The 19,801-nt window shown below is 39.2% G+C and overlaps 1 protein-coding gene across 1 annotated transcript; it reads right to left on the reverse strand.

Annotated features, from left to right (window-relative positions):
* Positions 1-8,398: 8,398 nt before the first annotated feature.
* kcnk1b (potassium channel, subfamily K, member 1b) lies at positions 8,399-18,334 on the reverse strand. Its single transcript, XM_017413052.3, has 3 exons — positions 17,558-18,334; positions 14,791-15,186; positions 8,399-11,554 (listed from the first exon to the last, which is right to left on the reverse strand). Exons 1-3 carry the CDS (start codon positions 17,910-17,912, stop codon positions 11,298-11,300), a joined length of 1,008 nt encoding a protein of 335 aa, XP_017268541.1. The 5' UTR covers positions 17,913-18,334; the 3' UTR covers positions 8,399-11,297.
* Between the last annotated feature and the right edge of the window lie 1,467 nt (positions 18,335-19,801).

Genomic DNA, 19,801 nt, shown 5'->3' on the forward strand with positions numbered 1-19,801 from the left:
CCTCGGGGTGTAGCGCAGCTACTGGGACTCCAAACCCTCCTGAAGACTTCCGAAAACAAGAACCAGCACCATCCTCCTGCTCCTCATCTCCCCATCAAACATATGCCTGGCCACTACAGCGGCGGACTGCTCCAACTCCAAACCGCGCGCGCCGCTCTGGATGCTGCAGCTGCGCGCTGGAGGCGCGGCAACAGCGTCCCCTCCTGGATCCATGGGAATAATCATCTGCACAGCAGGCAGGGTTTGTGCCATATGTGGTCCTTTAGGTCCTATCTGTCTGAACTAATAGCAGCTAATAGCAGCATTCACCCAGACTTATTTGGAACCTGTAAACTCACTCCTGTATACACACTAATAACACCTGGGTTATTTTTTGAACTCAGCTGCTGCTGAGTATGCATACATATTTGGAGATTTTTAAGTTTCGCTGACTAAATACAAATTTGATATATTGACTTAAACACTAATACAAAGTTGCAAACAGTTTTTGATTATAAAAAACATCCGGCTGTGCGCTAACAAATCAATAAGCCATAAGTAAATTATTTTAATGTTTCTGTCAAATATACCCTAATTTTTATTTTAAAAACTCGTGAAAAATGCCATAGAACCCATACAAAACAAGACATAAACTAAGCTGTAACATGACTGAACATCTGCTTTAAAATGTAAAACAGTAAAAACAACTTGTAAGATGTTTAACCTGCTTGGCTTTGTTAATGACTTTAGTTTGCATTTAATAATAAGTTTAGGATCCTAAAATAACATTAGTTGTTGCTAACTAGTTGATGGTAGCTGTTAGTGCCAACCAGCTAGCAAATATTGAATAACCCAGATTTTAGCCCATCTTTTTAGAAGCTCACATTTAACCAATTAGTCATGTTAACCCATATTTGTGTAGAAAATTTAACCAAGCACACAGTGTGTATGTCAGCTTATTTTGAAAGGTGATGCTTGTGGTTTTCTTGTTTGATGTGAGGTTCATTAGCTGGTCTGAGTCCTTAAATTTTATTCAGAAAGTCTTTTAAAGCTAAAATAAGCACATTTGTTATTTAAAATCAGTCATTCCGAAGCTTCTTATGTTCATTTTAAAACATTTCTTTAAGTTGTATTATATTGTTTCCATGGACTTGTAAATTTATTTCTGGTTTCTTGCCATTTAAGATGTTTGTCATGTTTTATTGATGTTCAGGAGTTTCCTGCTTTATAATTCAGTGTCCAGGCTGCTCAAAATGTTTCTCAGTACAGTGGTGAATCATACGAGTGCAGTTATTAGATAACTTTTCCTACAAACGCCTGCTGTAGACGTGAAAAGCCTCTGGGGTTCCCTTTGTTCAATCATTCATAGCCCACATCACCTAAGAAGTCCGTCAGCACTGAGAGATGAAGAGGGGCCTGCATGGATTTCATGTCTGTGTGAGCCAAAGAAGAAACTAAAAGAGCAGAAAAATGTCTGCTAATCAAACAGAATCAAAGACAACTGCAGTGAAATGGCTGATTACATCCAATCACAGCTTGGAGTAATTAGTTAATTTAATTATTACTGTTGGCAATTTTATCTGCTAAGAATTGTTATCATCATTATTATCTCTGATCAGAGGTGCAAGCAGTGCAACAATAACAGCAATCTTGCCACTTTTGTTCTTTGAGTTATGACTTTTTATTGTTATTAAGATCTTTGGACAAAGGTATATAGATTATCCAAGAAATCTTTTTGCTAATAAAACACACGCTGTTCATGCAAATTCTGTTTTCATCTGTCAAGTTTGATTATTTTTGTTTGTTTGTTTCTTAAACAAACTTTAAAAAGGAAATGCTTTAAGAGATCTGTTAGTGGAGGTCTACCTTGCATGAATGGGGTAGTGGTGTCCATAGATTCCCGGTTCATGATCCACCTCCTGCATTGCGTTGTCACTCTGTGTTCTCCCGACCGCAGAGCTCCGGCTGCTTCTGGGAGACATGGATCAATGACCAGCTCCACTGAACCTGAAATACAGTGGCATGGAGGTGTGTGTAAGGGTGTGAGGTGGGCTCCGTGCTGACTCAAGCAAAAAAAAAAAAGTGATGTCTAGTCATCAATAAGTTGATCAACACCTTGCATCGACAGTCTCAGGATGGAGAGGGTCGAGTTCATCTTGCATAATGCACCTCTCAACTTCCCAGCTCAGCCAAAGCCAGATTGATTGTTGCTGCTGGACTTTCTTCTTTGCCAAAACAAATTCACAAGTGAGCTGTGCCTCGCACTCCTGGGACACGCTGCTCATACGTATCAAAACGGTGGTTCTGGAGGAGTTCTTATGAATCTGAGTCATCCATTGCTAACCAACACACCACGTTCCACTTCAGCAGACACCTTAATGATCTAATTGGTGCCCTCAATCTACAGGGTGCTGCACTCCTTTCTAAATATGGATGTCAGATGAAGCTAGACATAAAGCTTAAGGCCAAAAAAAAAGGAAAACAGAGACAGTGAATCAAGTCTTTGGCCTGGATGGAACAAGATAATTACACTTTTCTGACAAGCTCTATAGTTTTTGTTCAACAACTCAGATCTGATAGCAAAGAGCGTGATGAATCTATTGATCCATGATGCAAGGCATTGCAGTTTTATATCAACGGTTCAGCTGCACGATTTGACATAAAATACAAAACAATGCAATATGATGCAATGAATGGTGTCATACAATATGAGGAGTCATGACATGATGTCACATGACAACTTTATGATAATAAATGAAATGATATAAAATGAGATATATCATAAAATAACAGTGCATTAACTGACATAAGTTGAAACAGTATGATACAATACAACAAAATAAGGTATGACATGACATAAAATATGACTTGGACAGGACTTAATACATCAATATATATGAAATAATGCTATTAAAAAATCGCAAGTGACAGTAATATTAACAAAGTCTGCATTTCTGAGTGAAACATGACAGTTCAGGGGCCTTGGCACCTTCCCTAATTGGAATGCAGTCACCTATATCTTCTGCTGCCTGTGCTCTGTGGCGTCGTAATCTGCTGAAAACGTCTGCAAAGTTTTTTTTACAGCAAATTGTTTGACCTATAGAACAGGGGTGTGACATTTGCAGCGGCTGACTCCTATTTGCCTGTTCACACCTCGCATCACCGAGTTGGTATTTATACAGTTTTGTTTGCAGGAGCAATTCAGAGCCTCTTAAAATATCTCCACAGAACACTTTTCCTTGTACTTGTTACATTTCTTCGAATACTTTAGTTTCGACAGATATGATGATTATTTTGATGGTGATTCTTGAACTGAAGACATTTAGTGTATTTTATTCTTAGCAATTGTTACTTTTAATCATTTGGATTTCTGCTAAAAGAAAATAGAACATGTGAAATCCAGCGGTTTTACTTAAAATTCTTGAAAACAAAGTAAAACAATCCAGACCAGTGATGACTGAGAGGCTCCAGGCCCTTTGGAGTCATAATGATGAAATAAAGCATTGGAGTCGTAAATATGTTAATGCTGACTCTACTTTATATTCTGCTGAAGTGGCAGCATGTATTTCATGAGAAGTGTTTTAATTTTGTGACTCACATCTCTTCCGAAAATGTGAACGACAGGAAATACAACCTCCTGCCTGCTGACGCTCTCCAAATTTACGATCTACTTCTGAAAACTCGTGAGACCTGATTGTTTGAAGGTGGGAGTGCGGTCATGGCAAAAGTTGTGACAGAAGTCATTTTTCTTTAACGTCGAGCTTCCCTTCAGCTCTTTCCTGTGGCCTCAGAAAACTTCAGTGCTCAGAGACAAAAGCTTGATCTACTTTGTCAGTCATTTCTATTATTTCTCTTTTAGCATTTTGACCATTTTTAAGCAGTGTTTTAAAAGGATGATGAAAAGCTATCTCTCTTCTCACCATTAATATTTGATGAAGCTTTCAGCCTGGAAACAGTCTAACTGTCCAATGCTGATTGGTCTGTGCTGGAGGATGAGTGAAACTCTGAGCCAGTAAGAGGCTCATATTTTTTTTACATTATATTTAAGCACCAAGAGATTTTATAATCAGGATGATTCTCATTACTCAGTGATTTATCGGTGACCTTTGGATTTGCTCATAGCTGTCAGGAGAAGAATTTTATCATTAGAGCCCAGAGAGACACATCTGACCTCTGCTGCTGTCTGTTAAAATGTTATTTCAGACAGTAGAAATTATAATCTGTGTCAAATTTCACTCATGTTGTCTCAAGGGTCTGTGGGATTTTCTTTAGAGTTTATTTTTTTGTTAGGCTGTCTTTGCTTGTGAGACTGACGCACAGGTGGAGAGCAGCTGAACCTCCAAGGACAGCAGCTTCTCTGTAATCATGAAGACTTTTACTGTGGAACCAAAGAAAAGCTTGGCAGCTTCAGCTTTGTCTCCTAAATTGTTCTAATTTTCAATATTTCGTTTTACTGTTTCAGATTTCCTAAATTTTGCTGACAAGTAAGGCAGAAGTGTGTTGATTAAACTTCTGGAAGAAGCCGAGCGTTGTCCCAGTTGTCTTGCGTTCGGCTATAAATAATCAAAGACACATCTGAAGTGTGCTCTTCAGCAGACTGTTTCACAATGCTTCAAACAGAATGTGTAATGGACAAACCGGTTTATTGTCACAGAGATCTCTAACTGTCCTCTGGATGGTGTTCACTTTTATCTGCAACAAACAAACACAGTCAGTTACTGAACGGAGGCTCCTACAGCTGAGATGCACCAGTTTCAACCATTAGATGTTCTTACTGAGCATTTAAAAATTAGATGTTAAAATTACAACTATACTGTCCTTTAATGAATGGTTGGCCTTTAATTTCAGATCTGATTTCATCTTAAGACAAGAAGGAAAACATGGCAGAATGTGTGCTGTGCTGTTGCATTTTCATTGTTTTCTTTTCATTCTCACTCAAATTGCATCTTTTAATGGTTTTAATTCTGAAGCTGAGATGAAAATCACAGCAAATAATGGTTTTTTTTCCTGCTCTTTTTTTTTGCATTCATATTTGTCATCCAGTAATAAATGCTAATGTGCCTTCTTTGTGTAAAACACAATGGGAGCTGATTTTCTGTTTTCGACTCACCACGCTGTGCAGAGAAAGAGCTCTTTGCTGCAGAACGGTTACCAGAGAGTAAATGCTTGTGGCTGCAGCAACTAATCATTTGTCACTGCCTATTCTCTCCTCTGCCTTTCTGTCCAGTCATTTAGTTGCACCTCATACTCTATACATTCAACAGAGAGTTGACTGTTGCACCATGACTTTATGTCTTCAACTTCTTTGCAGATAGATTAATTTTATATCTCAAAATCTGCCTGCCTCCTACGTGATGTGAACATTAATTTGCTGCATTCTTTAGAAACTTGAACTCCTTCTGCAGCTAGAAGGTTGTTCAGATTGAGAGCAGTTATTTGAGGGAGAAGAGTGTTTTTGCTTCAGGCTTCCTGCATTCATACAGTCCCAGTGTGTGTGCGGATATAAATAGAGTTGCTCCACTGTCAGAAAGCGATGCCAAAGGCTAGATTCTTGTCTCAGTATTCCAGTCTAACTCACCCCCTGTCCTCAGTGACCCTGAACTGGCCGGACCGCTATCGTTTGGGGATGATTCACATGAGAATTAATGAACTTGTTGTAAAACCTGACTGATGAAATATGAAGCAAACAAAGAGAACCCACGGGTGCTCGAGCAGCTCTGTATCTGCGTCTCCTCCATCTTCTCTCGGATGTAAACATGTTTTTATCTAATCTGCGTGTTGCTGAATTGACAAGTCTAAGTTTCATTAACGAGTACTTCTATACAAAGTGCGATATATTCTCATTTTCAGCACCGGTTGCAGGATTTCAAAACAAATCAGTATTTTTTTTCATGGTACTATCTGAAGTTCAGGTCTTCTGTGCTCGAGGGTAGCATGGAAAAATGATCAAAAGGCAATATTCATGACCAGTAGCTAAGGTTTGTGGTGATGGGTCCGCAGGGGATGATCCTGCTTCAGTCCATTACACTTCAATAGCTCGGCTGCATCTTCTCACAACGTTGTCAGTGCTTGCGTGTGTATTTGTTTGTTTGTATAATAAAAACAGATACAGTGGACAGAAAGTGAAGGATCAGAGGACGTGATAATGTAAAGTGGAAGTGGACGTACAGACATGGTTCTGTTTGGCCCTGTGGGAACACTCTGTCCTCCATGGTGGATGTCAGTGAAGAAGCTGCTTAAAGCCCCCACAACATCCTGCAGAGTGTGAGAGGAGTTGTCCAAGACAAATTTAAATGTGTTCAGCATCCTCCTCCCACTCAATTCTTTGATGAGGTTCAGCGAGGAGTCCAGGACGGAGCCGGCCCTCCTGGCCAGTTTGTTCAGTTCTTTTTCTGTCTCTCTCTGAACTCTCACTGCTCCAGCAAACTACTCATGTAGGACAGCTGAGGGTGCCGCAGTATCACAGAAAGTCCTTAACAGTGTCCTCACACCCCAAAATACCTCAGTGTCCTCAGCAGGTGGAGACGACTTTGGCCCTTCTTGTGCAGGACGTCAGTGTTCCTCGACCAGATCAGTGTGTTAGTCAGGTGAACATCCAGGTTTTTGTAATCTTCTACAACTTTTTTCATTTTTTTTTTAGAAGTCAGTCACTATCTCTTTTATCTTGCTGTTTTTTTTATCTGGATTTGGTTTCTTTCACACCAATCAGCAAAGTTGCTGACGACCTTCCTGTGTTCCAGATCATTCTCCTTCGTTCATGATAGATAAATACATCAAAATAATGTCTGTAAAAGCTTCATGTTATGACTGCAGCTGACTGTTTCTGTTAATGGGGCATTATTTTCTGCAGAAACTGCTCAGCTGCCTCAGCTGGGACGTGACTCTGAAGTTTTCTGTTTTTGAGCCAGTTTGCAGCAAGTTTAACTCCCAGAAAAATCAAAGAGAACAAATGAACTCAAATCAGTTTAAAAACCTTCAAATACATGTGATTTTCTAATCCTGTTGTGTTATTCGTGGGTGAACAATAATTCATTAGAAGTAAACAAACACGCAGGTTCTCGGGGCTGATTGTGAACACGCTGCACTGCTACTGTAACAAGCCGGGAGATGCACTTGACAGTTATTTCCAATTACAGGTAATTTTGTTCCCACAACCTGCATCCAATAAATAGTTGCTGCGAGCGAGCTTTCGAGCTGCCTTCGCCGATTAACTTGACAATACTGATGTTAGGCTTAGTGGCTCTGCAGGGAGAGGTGCCTGCTCGTCAGAGTTAATTACACTTCTCTTCGATAAGGAATACAGCTGCTGAATAAAACAAAAGCTTTGCACCGATAACTTTACTTTACTTAGCCTGACATTCTGTATGCCCCTGCAGCTTTGAAACGCAATCAATTCTGTTGGTTGAAAGGTTGACGAGCAACACAAAGATTAAGAAATATATATTTTTAAATGATTACGTTTAGAGTTTCGTGTTTTATTGTTCCAGATACTCTCAGTTCATGTACCTCCGTCGTTAACAGCTAATTATGACTTCTCTCCTACGAAGTGCTTCATAAAGATCTGATTAATGATTTCACGCTGAGGTAAGAAATCACTGGCTGGGATATCTGAGCCCTCCGACGCCGGTTACTGCTCTCTGGTGATCGCAGCAGAGATGAGCTGAACCTCCTGCTCCTTTTCAAAGTCAAAACGATGAAAAAGGCTGAAGCAGTGCGCTCAGGCAGCAGACTCTTTACTTAAAGTGTAACCACTTCCATTATCATTTGCTCAGCTCCTATTTTTAATCAAGTGGATTCACGTGAGCATTTGTCTCAATCGTCTATTGGAGTTTTATTTCATGTTACATAATTATTGTGTTGCAGTGAGTTGCCACATTTCTTTTTTACAACCCAAATTCTAAACCAAGTTGGGACTCTGAGAACATGTAAATAAAAACAGAATGCAATGATTTGCAAATCTCACAACCTCATATTTGATTCAGAATGGAACAAATTAAACATCAAATGTTTAATCAAGAAATTAAAACCATTTTAGGACCATGTTTGTTTGACAACTATGTCCAAAATGAACAAACAAGGGCAACAAAAGGCTGTAAAAGTGTGAATAAGAAACAGCTAGAAGAGCATTTTGAAGCTGATTGGGTTAATTAACCACAGGTCTGGGTATAAACAGAGCCTGAATCTGTCAGAATTAAAGATCGGAAGACGTTTACCAGTCTTTGAAAAACTTTGAATTCGTACAATTTCTGAAATTTGATATGTTTACTATTTTCAATGGTAGGTTTGTGAGATTTGCAAATCATTTTGTTCTGATTTTATTAACATTTTAAGCAACGCTGCCAGAACTGGGGTTGTCAGTGTTAATATCTTCTTAGCGTTCAGAAAACAGCGGCTCAGGAAAGAAGACATAAAAAGGTAATAATTTAAAATTGACATTTATTTCAGACACACTGACATTTTACCGTTCATGTATTTTCTTACGCTGAAATGAAATTCAGGTCAAACCTTGGTTCCCAGTAACAGTCGTGTTTTACTTTACTGGTATTACTACAGTAAAATACTTCACCGTGTTTTGGAATGTACAGCATCCACCACAACAAATGAACAGATATGCACAAAAAAAAAACCCTTATCAGTACAAATTTTACAAACATGTCAGTTTTCTCAGCATAAATAAATAACTTCAGTTGGTAATCCTTCACGCAGAGTTTAATCCCTGAATAAAAGCGTTTTACCTGACAAGCTTTCACCTTCAAGACAAACTGTGTGTGAGAGACGGTTCAGCAGGATCAAAACCTGAACAGACAGCAGCTACAAAACAGCCAGACTTTTTACAGTAAAAGAGACGGAGTTTATAAAAAGGTAGGGTTTCCATTTTCTCAGCAAACAAATATGGACAGAATCAATGTTTCACAGTTGTACACAAAGGCCCACAATGGTAGAAAATAAGAGAAAAAAAAATTAATTCAAATACAGCAGAGGTTTAAAGAAAGGCAGGCACATTTCAAACCCTTTAACGACAAAAATACAAGAAGTTAAAGCAACACTAATTAAACTTGCTGGGACAGTTGCAACTTTTGTACAGTTTATGGCTGAAACGTGACCAGATAACCCTCGAGCTGTTTCAGTTTTAGTCCGAAACAGAGCAGGAAGTTTATCAGGAACCTTTATGACACAAGCAAGAAAGGACAGAAATTGTTGCAAAGCAGCTTATAAAGGTGAAAGCAAGCGCTGATGATTACATCATCTCCGGCGTTGTGTCAATCTGCTCTGATGCAATTTGTGGGAAACAAGAAGGTTTTTGAATGACAAACTCGACCGTGCAGGGGGAGTGTTAAAAGTTAATCAACCAGTTCAGATAGCAACACCATCAGAGCTCATTTAAGTTGTCAGGATATAATGTCACAGCTCACATACTGTACACAAACTGCTTCAGACTAGGGCGTTAAAAAACAGTACATTCCAGACTTTGTAAAAAGACTTGATGAATGATGCAGCAAAGAACGTGGAGGTCAGAACTTAAAACCTAATACTACATCTGCTATAGTGCCAAAAATCATCAGAAATGCAGGGCTTCATGATAACATAACTAAAGAGCATTAAAACAAGTTGTCATTAATAGAGTATTATACACTTTCTGTATGGTTATTTGTCTGCAGCGCAGATAATCAGAGGATAAATGATGACGGTACATTCCTCAAGCTGTACAACATAATGTCTAAATCACACAGGAGTGTTTTTTCATCCCTTCTTATTTTAAATCTAAACACTGAGATTTGTCTCGTTAGCACATTTCCAGCTGCTGTGGTAGATAATAAAAAACTCGTGCCTGAATTTATCATTTCAAGTTTTCTGGAACTTCAGCATATCTTTCATTTGGAGCAATTTTGTAAACGTTCCTGAAGTCATAATCAAAACTACACGTTTCTACATTCAAACTTTGTAAATACAGTAAAACGGTTTCCCCAAACCTTCAGCAGTTCTCAAACCTGTACGGTCTTGGCAGTAGAAGCACCTACTGCGCTCTCAGTCAGAGTTTCTATCCCTTCTTTTAGACTAAACGATTATGTTTCTGTAAACTGACAGCAGTCCAAGTACAAGTTTAACCTTCTACATTACAGTAAAAACCGCCGGTCAGCCATCGGCGGTTTCCTGTGTGAGCCGGGCAAACCGCTCGTCCCCTTTTCACACAGTTCAGCGCACACTGGACCGTTCAGATAAATCAATAAATTAGAGCACTTCACACATGGACGTTTAAACAGTGCTGCGACATGTCGAGGTCAGACACACTTCCACATTTTTCTCGCAGTGACAGCATGCAGCAACCAGGAAGTTAACACCAATGTAGAGCTCACCCTGCTGTCGTCTGATCTTAGCCAGTTTATTGTAAAGAAAGACTGATTTAAACCGTATCCTCTCCTGTAGATTGTGCAAAATTTTCCATAAAATCAAAAGAAGAATTGGTAATAAATTAAATACTGAATGCAATAAGGGTCTGTAGATCCTGAATGTGTTTAGCTTGTACGGAGAACATCTCTTAGATGTCATGAGACGTCCCGATTGGTTGAGTCTTCCAAGCAGCAGCTGGGCTTAAATGACTTCAGGGACTCTTTGCTGCTTGTCATTCGTCCCCTGCTCCCTTTCAACAAGCTCTTCAGCTCTCACTAACAGACAAATAAGAGAAATGCCCCAAAAATAATAATAATAATAATAATAATAATAATAATAATAATAATAATAATAATAATAATAATAAATGGCGTGACACTTCACCTGTAAATACTTGTTCATTATCTGCAGTTTTTTTCTTTTCCGTTTCGTTTCGACTCTGATTTTGTACTCAACATTTAAAACATCTACTTTAATATGTACATGCCAAATGCCTGTCAGGCAACTCTATTTATAAGCTACGAACATAGTTTGTGGTGGAAAATTGTCCTGTACTTCGGTTAAGAGACGAATTACGTCATAAAACATTCCTAACTGTGCAATAACTAACACAACTCTTAAAGGTGTTTAGCTCCTGTGAGCCGTAAATACAGCAGAAGAACTTTGCTTTATCTCTGACTTCTGTATTTAAAATTGTTGTTAAACTATTAATGTGTCCCTTGATGTGTAAATTCAGTTCTTGTTGCTCAATGGTCTCTTGTCAGTTTTATGATTCAGTTAAGGAGACATAGTTATCTAAGCAATCTCTATCAGTTTTAGCTACAACTAAAGTTTGAAAGGCCAAAAGCTGAAAATGTGATCTACTCACAACTAGTTTTGCGTGACTTATCCCTTCGATTCATGTTTGGGTTTTTTTGTGACGCTGACGTTTACTGGATCATAGGGTCATCGTTGGGAGAGGTCAGAGCTGGGACGCTAACAAACATCTGGGTTTTGTCCTGAGCGCTGACGGCGTTGCTGTCGGACACGGTGGTGAAGGACAGGTGGTCGTGCTCCAGAATCACCAGGCGGTCCTGCGGCTTCTCCTTCTTCAGGTAGAACATCTTCCTCAGCTGCTTCAGCTGCTGCAGCTCGCAGAAGGTCTCCAGCACCACCAGCATGACAATCAGACCCAGGATCAGGTAAACTGGAGGTACAGACAGAGAAAGATTACAGTAATCAGCCTCAGTGAGAGGCATCATTATCATCATATGAGAAGCAGCTCCTCTTCTCTGACGTCAACTTTAATACTCCTCTTGGTGTCAGTCAGTGTGTAGAGGTTAATGACATTCATGATTCAAATAATATTGGCTAGTTGTGTAAAATGTAAACAAAAACAGAATGCAATGATCTCATAAGCCCATATTTTGTTCATAGTGGAACAAAGTCAACATTTCAAATGTTGACACAATAAATTGTACAATTTTTTTTAAACTTAATTTTGAATTTGATAGCAGAAACACATCTCAAAAATGTTGGGACAGGGCCATGTTTCCCTCTGTGAAGCAGGTTGTGGAGGGGATGTTGTCCCATTCTTGTGTGATGTAGAATTCTAGCTGTCTCAGCATTGGGGTTGTATTATATAATGCAAAATTACAAAAAAACAACAACAAATAAATCATTTAGTTGCTGCTGAAGTCTCTGTTTTAAGAAAAAGCAAACAACATTGATCTTCTGTTCTCCTAGAATCTGTTCCTTTCTGCTTCGACAGCAGGGGGCAGTAGTTAGCTGTCAGTGCCACCAAGAACAAAGGAGAACCATTTCAGACAACACTCTTAGGTGTAATGTCAGGTCTGTCTAGACCAGATCAATGAATGGCTTACATTAAATGTTAAATCTAAGGATAAATTCCTAAAAGACTGCAATCTGGCATTTGTTTGCTGTCATATTTTTATGGAAACAGTCTCTTAAGAGATCATGGTGCTTGTATACATGTTCATGTTATCTGTGTTTGAACGACACAAGCAGCAACTACTTCGCACCAAAGTCACAATAACAAAAAGTTGAAACCAGACCATTGAATAAAACATTTGTTTTGTACAGATAGCAGTGATGTCACTTCCTATACAGGCGTGTAATTCTTCATGGAGGAAGTTGTACAAACGGGTGCGTGGTGTTATTTGTGCAAAGAAACACGTTTTCTCTGAGCCTCTCTCTCCACCTACAGACTGACACATTGTTCATTCTGGCTAACGTCATCCTCTCTGGCTGCTGCGTACCACACACACCCACGACCCGCAAGCTGGAGGCTCTTCACGAGAGCGCCGTTTGACATTCACGCACACCCACAGCTCGTCAAGATTCGGAGCTTTCAAACTGACTTTTGTTCACCATTAGCCCCAGTGGCTGTGCTGACAGCGCGCCGAGAGAATCACCCAGAAAATGAAGTCGACGCCTCGCTGCTCCCCAGGCCCAGTTTCAGCACGACTGTGCCATCTTGTTATGGCTTTAAACACACAAAAATGTCAATTGCTGCTTTCTCAGCAGCTCTTAACCTTTTTAATGAGCTTCACTTTGTTTAGAAATGTGCTGTAATGTAGTAACAATCTTCCTGACACCCCATGTGAGCAGCGACTGCTACTGTCTGTAAGTGAGAATGACAGATTCTTTTGTCTGTTCTTTAACTTAAATATGGACATATTTTACAACCAAAGGTCAGATGAAGTTGTAACAGTACAGATAAAAAGACACTCTGCAATGAAGTGTTTCTGGTGATAATTTATGCCAGCCTTCCAGAGGACATACCGGTCCATTAAAGTGTCCAACGACACATGGTCATCATTATCCCTTTCAACATATTCCACACATTCTGAACTGGAAACAGACCGGAGCTACGAGCACGTCATCCAAGCACCGCCTTGACAAATGCAGATGTCACAACCGAAGATGTTGCCCTAAAGGAATCACGTCCTGTTCTAAAATCTCTGTCTACATTTTCTCTACATTCCTGCCCTCACAGAAGTGGAAACAATCTTTGGTGAGGGCACTCAAAAGAAATCTGAAATACTGATTTTTCTCACCACAACACATGAACCCACTGTGTACTGTCTCCGACTGAAGTGACATTTATTAATTTCACTTTATGTGACAAAGTTTTCCCAAAATAATCCTTTGGTATCAATTATTGATCAATATTATTCTGTGAAAGTCCAACTTGGGCTTACAGTACATCTTTTATGTTTACACATTAATATTCCTACAGATTCCTTAAACTGGAGAATGGAATATTCTGTGTAATTTTTCATAATTTTCCAAATATTTATTGATAAAATGCCCATGGTTACTCTTTAAAGGGTATGTCTTTTGTGCATGCCATTTTATACCCAATTACTTGTTGACATAATTGTTATGGATGTCCTGATATTAGTTTTTTTTTCAGACAGAGTACAGGTACGAGTACTTCAGTTTGAGTACTTGCCAATACTGAATACAGACATGGAGTAGTTAATAACTGAGTATCTAAACAGCAGCAGACAGTCTGCTTTTGTGTTTCTCTTAAAATAGCTTCAAACTACTTTGTTGTTTTTTTCCAGCAGAAAAGACGCCACCAAGCATAAAAGTGGCATCAGTTCGGAGTATCAGGATGTTTTTTATGAGTACAAGTACGAGTATTTGACACTAGTATTAAGCCCAATACTGGTATCTGTATTGGGATGTCACTAATATGCGTTTTTTCTTTTTCCCTTTACTACAACTCTGTCCCTGAACGAAGTCCTTCCCAGCATTTTTGGGAGGTGTTGTGGGGTTAAAATATCCAAATGGGTGTATATTAACAAATAAAACTAGATTGGCAAGAAAAAACAATAAAATATCTTGGACTCAAACTATCTGCAATAAAAGTAAATGCAATATGTGTTGCATGTGTTTCTGTATTTTGTTACTTTGTACAGGGAATTGTGAACTTACTATTCTGACATTATGAAGGTTTTTGCAAATAGGGTAAAAAAATACATAAATCTGTCAGCTGCGATATTCTTAAATTAGTAATTCGTTACAACTTGAACTCTGAGGAACTGGGGCTTTTTCACTTATCAGAATCGGTTTACATTATTTAAATCGACAGAAAGACATGGGATTTGTGGGGACTTTTGGTGGTTTCAGAGCTAAAAACAAGAGTTTTCTGCTCATCCAGTGTGAGTAAAAGAAAGCAAAAGATGTTTTCTCCACAGCAGTGAGCAATAAAGTTTAAGAGTGTGGCTCTGGTTTAAAAAATATACTATCACTAAAACATAATACCTTTGTATCTAATGATATTAGCAGTAAATAGTATCATAAATAAAAGGACAATCAAACCAATACTATGTTTATATTTTTCCATTTGAGACCATTTAGTTGCCACCATCAACCAGAAAAGGGAAAAGATCCTAAAACACGGACACTCACCAGTAATGCCCACTTTGTAGAGCTCCCTGAACTTCTGATTAGCAGCCTCTCCGGGTACGTAGTCCCCGAGGCCGATGGTGCTGAGAGAGATGAAGCAGAAGTAGAAGGACTCCAGGAAGTTCCAGTTCTTCTCCAGCACAGAGAAGATGGCGGCCGGGATGAGGAAGAAGCACGAGACGGCTACCATGGCCAGCACGGTGGCGTGAACGATGGCCACCATGGGCTTGGACAGGCCCCAGCGGGTGTGGATGTACACGATCGGCCTCCGTGTACTGAACACCATGATCCTTTGCACCACGGCGGTGAGGAAGAGGAGGGTGAAGGGGATGCCAATCACAGAGTAAATAATGCAAAAGGCTTTCCCGCCATCTGACAGAGGTGCCGTGTGACCATAACCTGATGGAAAGAGGAAATAAAATCCACAGGAAAGGTTTCAGTTACAAAAACGGCTGATCGAAACGAGCAACACTTCCTGATTTGATTTTTATTATTATTTTTATCACTGTCACAAAATATTAAAGTTCCTTCCTTCAATGTCAGGAATGAAATGACTCTCAAAGGAGAGAACTTAAATAAAAGCTTTACAAAGAACCGAATTCATAAGCGCCAAGTAATGTTGCCCTCGTGAATAAATCGCGTTCAAGATTTCTCTTCTTGGGCTTCAGGCTCACCTTTAAATAATTAGTTTTCCTTTCAAATGAATGACTATAAATAACTTCAGCACCTGTCAGAGAATAAAGCATTCTTACTTCACCAGGTTTCACTGCAGAGATTTAATCAAAGAGATAATAAGTTTAATTTTAGACAGGTTTTTCACATGGCCCTGCAGATGATTTTGATGTTTTTAGGACCAACTCTTTGTGGGTTTTGCTTTCACTAAGGAACCGGATCCAGGAAGTCAGTTATGAGAGTCGTAAACTTTATAGCTAGTGTTTAACATTTGGGGATTTTTCTTTTTTTGTTAAATGCATGAATTAATGAAAAAACAAACTACTAAATGTTTCTGACAGTGCTGATTTAAAGCATTGGATCAGTTTTTTATATTTCACATCTGTAATCAAACTGTTTTACACAAGCAGTCGCTTTTATTAGGTTTTGTATTTTAGCCTGATGTTTTTGTTGTTTTTTTCTTTATTAAAATGTAAATTGGGTGGGCATACATGTTCCATGATGAGATATACTCAGGTAAAACTATAACTGAGACATTAAAACATAATAGACATTAATCAAACTGTTATTTTACAGAAAAACACAATCAGCAGTGGAGGTTTAGATAGGTGGAGGCTGATGCTCAGTGAGACCCTTTATGAAAACATGGCTGAATAAATATTAATTAAATATTTGTAAAAGCCAAAGATATACCTAACCTTGAAAATAACAGAGATTACTGTTTCCTTGTGGCTTGAATTGTAAAAAAACAAAGAAACAAATCCCTTCAGCTCCTGCTTATTATTTAGCAACACTCTGAGATCTGCCATTTTGAAAGCTGCTGAGTTACAGACAACATGATTATGATGTCTGGGAATGCATTTTGTAACTTCAGCATCATATCAGTGTGGAGCAAACACATTAGAAAACTGGGTATTTTTGATTTAAAGTCATTCCGAACTAAAACACAAAGGTAAAACTGTCCCCAGTGCCAACGGGCCGACACAAAGAGTCTGCCTAATCTGCTGTAGACGTCTGTAAAGACAATAATTAGCACATAAGGTATCTGAGGAATTATGTAACGTTGCAGCCTCAGATAGTTGCTGCCATGTGGTCAGACTAAAGTCCCTCATATTTCTCTGACAACCAGGCTGCATTTGTCCTACGCAAGACAGAAGAAACTAACTGAGCACAATGTCAAGCAAGACTGTCCAAATGTTGAAAGACAAAAGAAAAACTGTCCAAGGGGGTTCGATTATAAGACCTAATTACCAGAGAGTTTGTAAACAAGATGGTCGTGTGGACCTGGGCTTTGTTGTTGACACGTGTGCTTCGCTAAGACTGAAATAGATTCAGCCTGCTTCGTGATTTGACCTGAATGTGTAGGATAGACGGGGGAAAAGTACAGAACGAAAGCTGAGCGATGGATGACTTTGCTGATATTTACTGAGGAAGCTGAAACTAAATTGTTAAAACTAAAAGCTCAAAGCAACACACTAGGTAAAAGCAGTAAAACTTAAAAGTTGCAAAAGGCTAGATTTAAAAAAAGGATAGCTCTAAGCTAAAAGTAGCAAAATGTTGGCTAAAAGAAATTAAAGGTTCGTTAAAAGTGAAAAGTAACAAGAGGCTAGCTGGAAGATAAAGAAAAACAACATGCTGTCTAAAAGTAGCAAAAGCTTAGTTAGAAGCTAAAAGTACTAGAACAGTAGCTAAACAGTAACAGTAATAAATGGTAGGTAAAAGTAGCAACATGGCAGCTAAAAGCTAAAAGTAGCAAATCTAGGTTTTGAAGGAATTGTGGAGATCTTAATGTGTTTCTATGGGGAAAATATTTGTAAGTAAAGGTACACAAATCATAGCCCCGTCCCCTGAATGAGCTGAAGGTTCCGATATATAAAAATATTAGGAGAATAAAAACAGGACAACAATAATGTGAATGCTGATGACTATTTTAAGGTAATTTTGTGACAACATGTAAGCTGAAATGAAGCCTCTGTTTGTTTTGTTTTGTTTAGCCCCCTCAGGTTCTGGTGAAGGGGGCCTCCCGAGGGCTCTAATATCCCATAATATGTTGCTGCGCCACTGCAGGCCTGCAGCATCCCCGGGAGCCGTAACCTACCTGTGGTGGACAGCACCGTGCTGGCGAAGAACAGCGCCGAGGTGAAGTCCCAGTTCCAGTTCGCCGAGGCGTTATTCAGGATGGACACGCCGTAGTTGCTGGCCTCCAGAGCCTTCTTCAGAAAGCGCTCCAGCCGCTCCTCGGAGAGACAGTCGTTCTCCTGGAGGAACTGCTTTTTCAGGGCCCTCAGCTCCTGGCGCAGGAGGTCCTCGTAAGGCAGCTCGACCGACGAAAAGACGACAGCGCCGAATATAAGATAAAGCACATAGCCCAAAATTAAAGACAGAAAATACCACGTCGACTTGTGAGTTTGAATCAGACGAACGCAAGAATTGCTGGCTAGAGACTGAAGCATTTTTGGGAAACTAATCAATTAACGTTGATAAACTAATAACTAATGCCCTGCTTTATTGACAGTATGATGTTATAGACAAAGCTCGAATGAGTATCCTCTTCCCCTCTGCGAAACCTGTCGTGGCTGCTGAGGCGTTTGCGTACTGTCGGAAATATTCGTTTGACGTAAAAGCTGGACTAAGTCAAACTACTCTCCTCGCGCGGGTGTCGCACAAGAGTAAATGTAGAACTAATATTTATAATTGGCCACATTCAGTAATCACCATCTTTGATTTTGATGTTAGGGTAATTTAAAAAGGCAACACGTTAACAACGGTTTACACGGAAGTTAGTCGTAATTCCGAGCTTTAATTGGTCCGTGAAGGCAGCAAGCGATGTGGCAGTTTCATCGCTCGTGTGACGTCAGAGCTCTCCTTCCTCTCCTCGGTTTGCGTGAAAGACCGACCTGTTTTGCTTCTTCTTTCAGTTTCCATTCAGAACAAGCGGGGAACGTCACCACGCCATCATCTACCATGAAAGGGTTATTAATGAAAATGAGGAGGAAACGCCCCAACGGGCTTGGCAGAATCTAAAAAAAAAAAAAAAAAAAAAAACACTGTAAGAGAACAGAGGAAAACTAGGACATCAGGTTTCTAAGTATAAAATCATTTTAACCCACTTATAGCTCATTTAGCTCACACACTTTGTGTAAAAAATAGCTTAACTGCATCCACATAATGGGGATCTCTGATTTACTGGCTGCATCTGCCTTCGGTGTTGACAACAATGGATGACTGTGAAAGAGGTTTTGGTATAATTTATAAAACAATAAATTAGCTCAATGCACATGCAAGCATTTTAAAAGCATGTGCTTACAGTATGAGCTCGATATTACATCATTACCACATATTCCAACATTAGTTACATGGTATTATCTACCAATGGAAATTAACTTCTGCTACGTACACATAATCAATTTGTTCTCCTAAGTCTCCTTAAAGTAATAATGCAGCAGCACATTATGTTTGCAATGTACCAAAACAATAAACAATCTGTCAGTCACGTTATGCAGAGTAAGCAAATACCTGCCATTCAAAATAATGTTTTATTTGTTTATTCTTTTTGCAGAAAAAATAAATGTAATTTAGGCTCATTTAACCTGATGAAAGTGTAAAAACATTTCCCAAGATTTGTTTGGAGTTGATGACTGAGAACATTTTAATTATTATTTCAATTCTAATTGATTTGCTTACCTAATAATTATTAGAGACAAACATAGTCACTGAACCTTGATGCCTTCAGATGACGCAGATGCCTTACAAAGTCAAAATACCTGTTTTGCTGGGTGTTTAAAGGTAAAATGAGGTTAGCATGAGCCTGCATGTACATAGCACCAATTTGCTAATTAACTACTCCTGGGACACCATGTCTTTCATCAGAACAATCACTGTTTCATGTGACAATGAAAGAGGAATCAAGCCCATTTTTGATTCACCTAGATGAAGGTCTGGATTTCCAGAAAATATCTGAGTCGAGGAAGTGAATCTGAAGCACGAGGAAGTGCTACCAGCGCAGGTGTGACAAAATCCTAATTTGGAGAGGCAACGCTGAAACAGCGCCACTCGATGATTCACTGCTGTAGTGGACAGCAGTCACCTTTTTGACACCCGAGGAATGGCGGAGTCGTCATTTCTTGAGTTGTTGCTGGTGATTAAGCAGCCACAGGGACACTTGTTGGAGTAATGACGGCCAAGTCACTGGTTGTGAGATCACAACGAATGAATGATTTGAAGATTACAAAAAATAAATTTATTAGCTGAGCATTTAAATAACTCAACCATCTACCCAGTGACATGGTAAATTTATAACCACAAACCTAAATATGTGTATAACCTCAAGGAAACTGGTGTT

The sequence above is a fragment of the Kryptolebias marmoratus genome, linkage group LG22 (assembly GCF_001649575.2).
Source record: "Kryptolebias marmoratus isolate JLee-2015 linkage group LG22, ASM164957v2, whole genome shotgun sequence".
Lineage (NCBI taxonomy): Eukaryota > Metazoa > Chordata > Actinopteri > Cyprinodontiformes > Rivulidae > Kryptolebias > Kryptolebias marmoratus.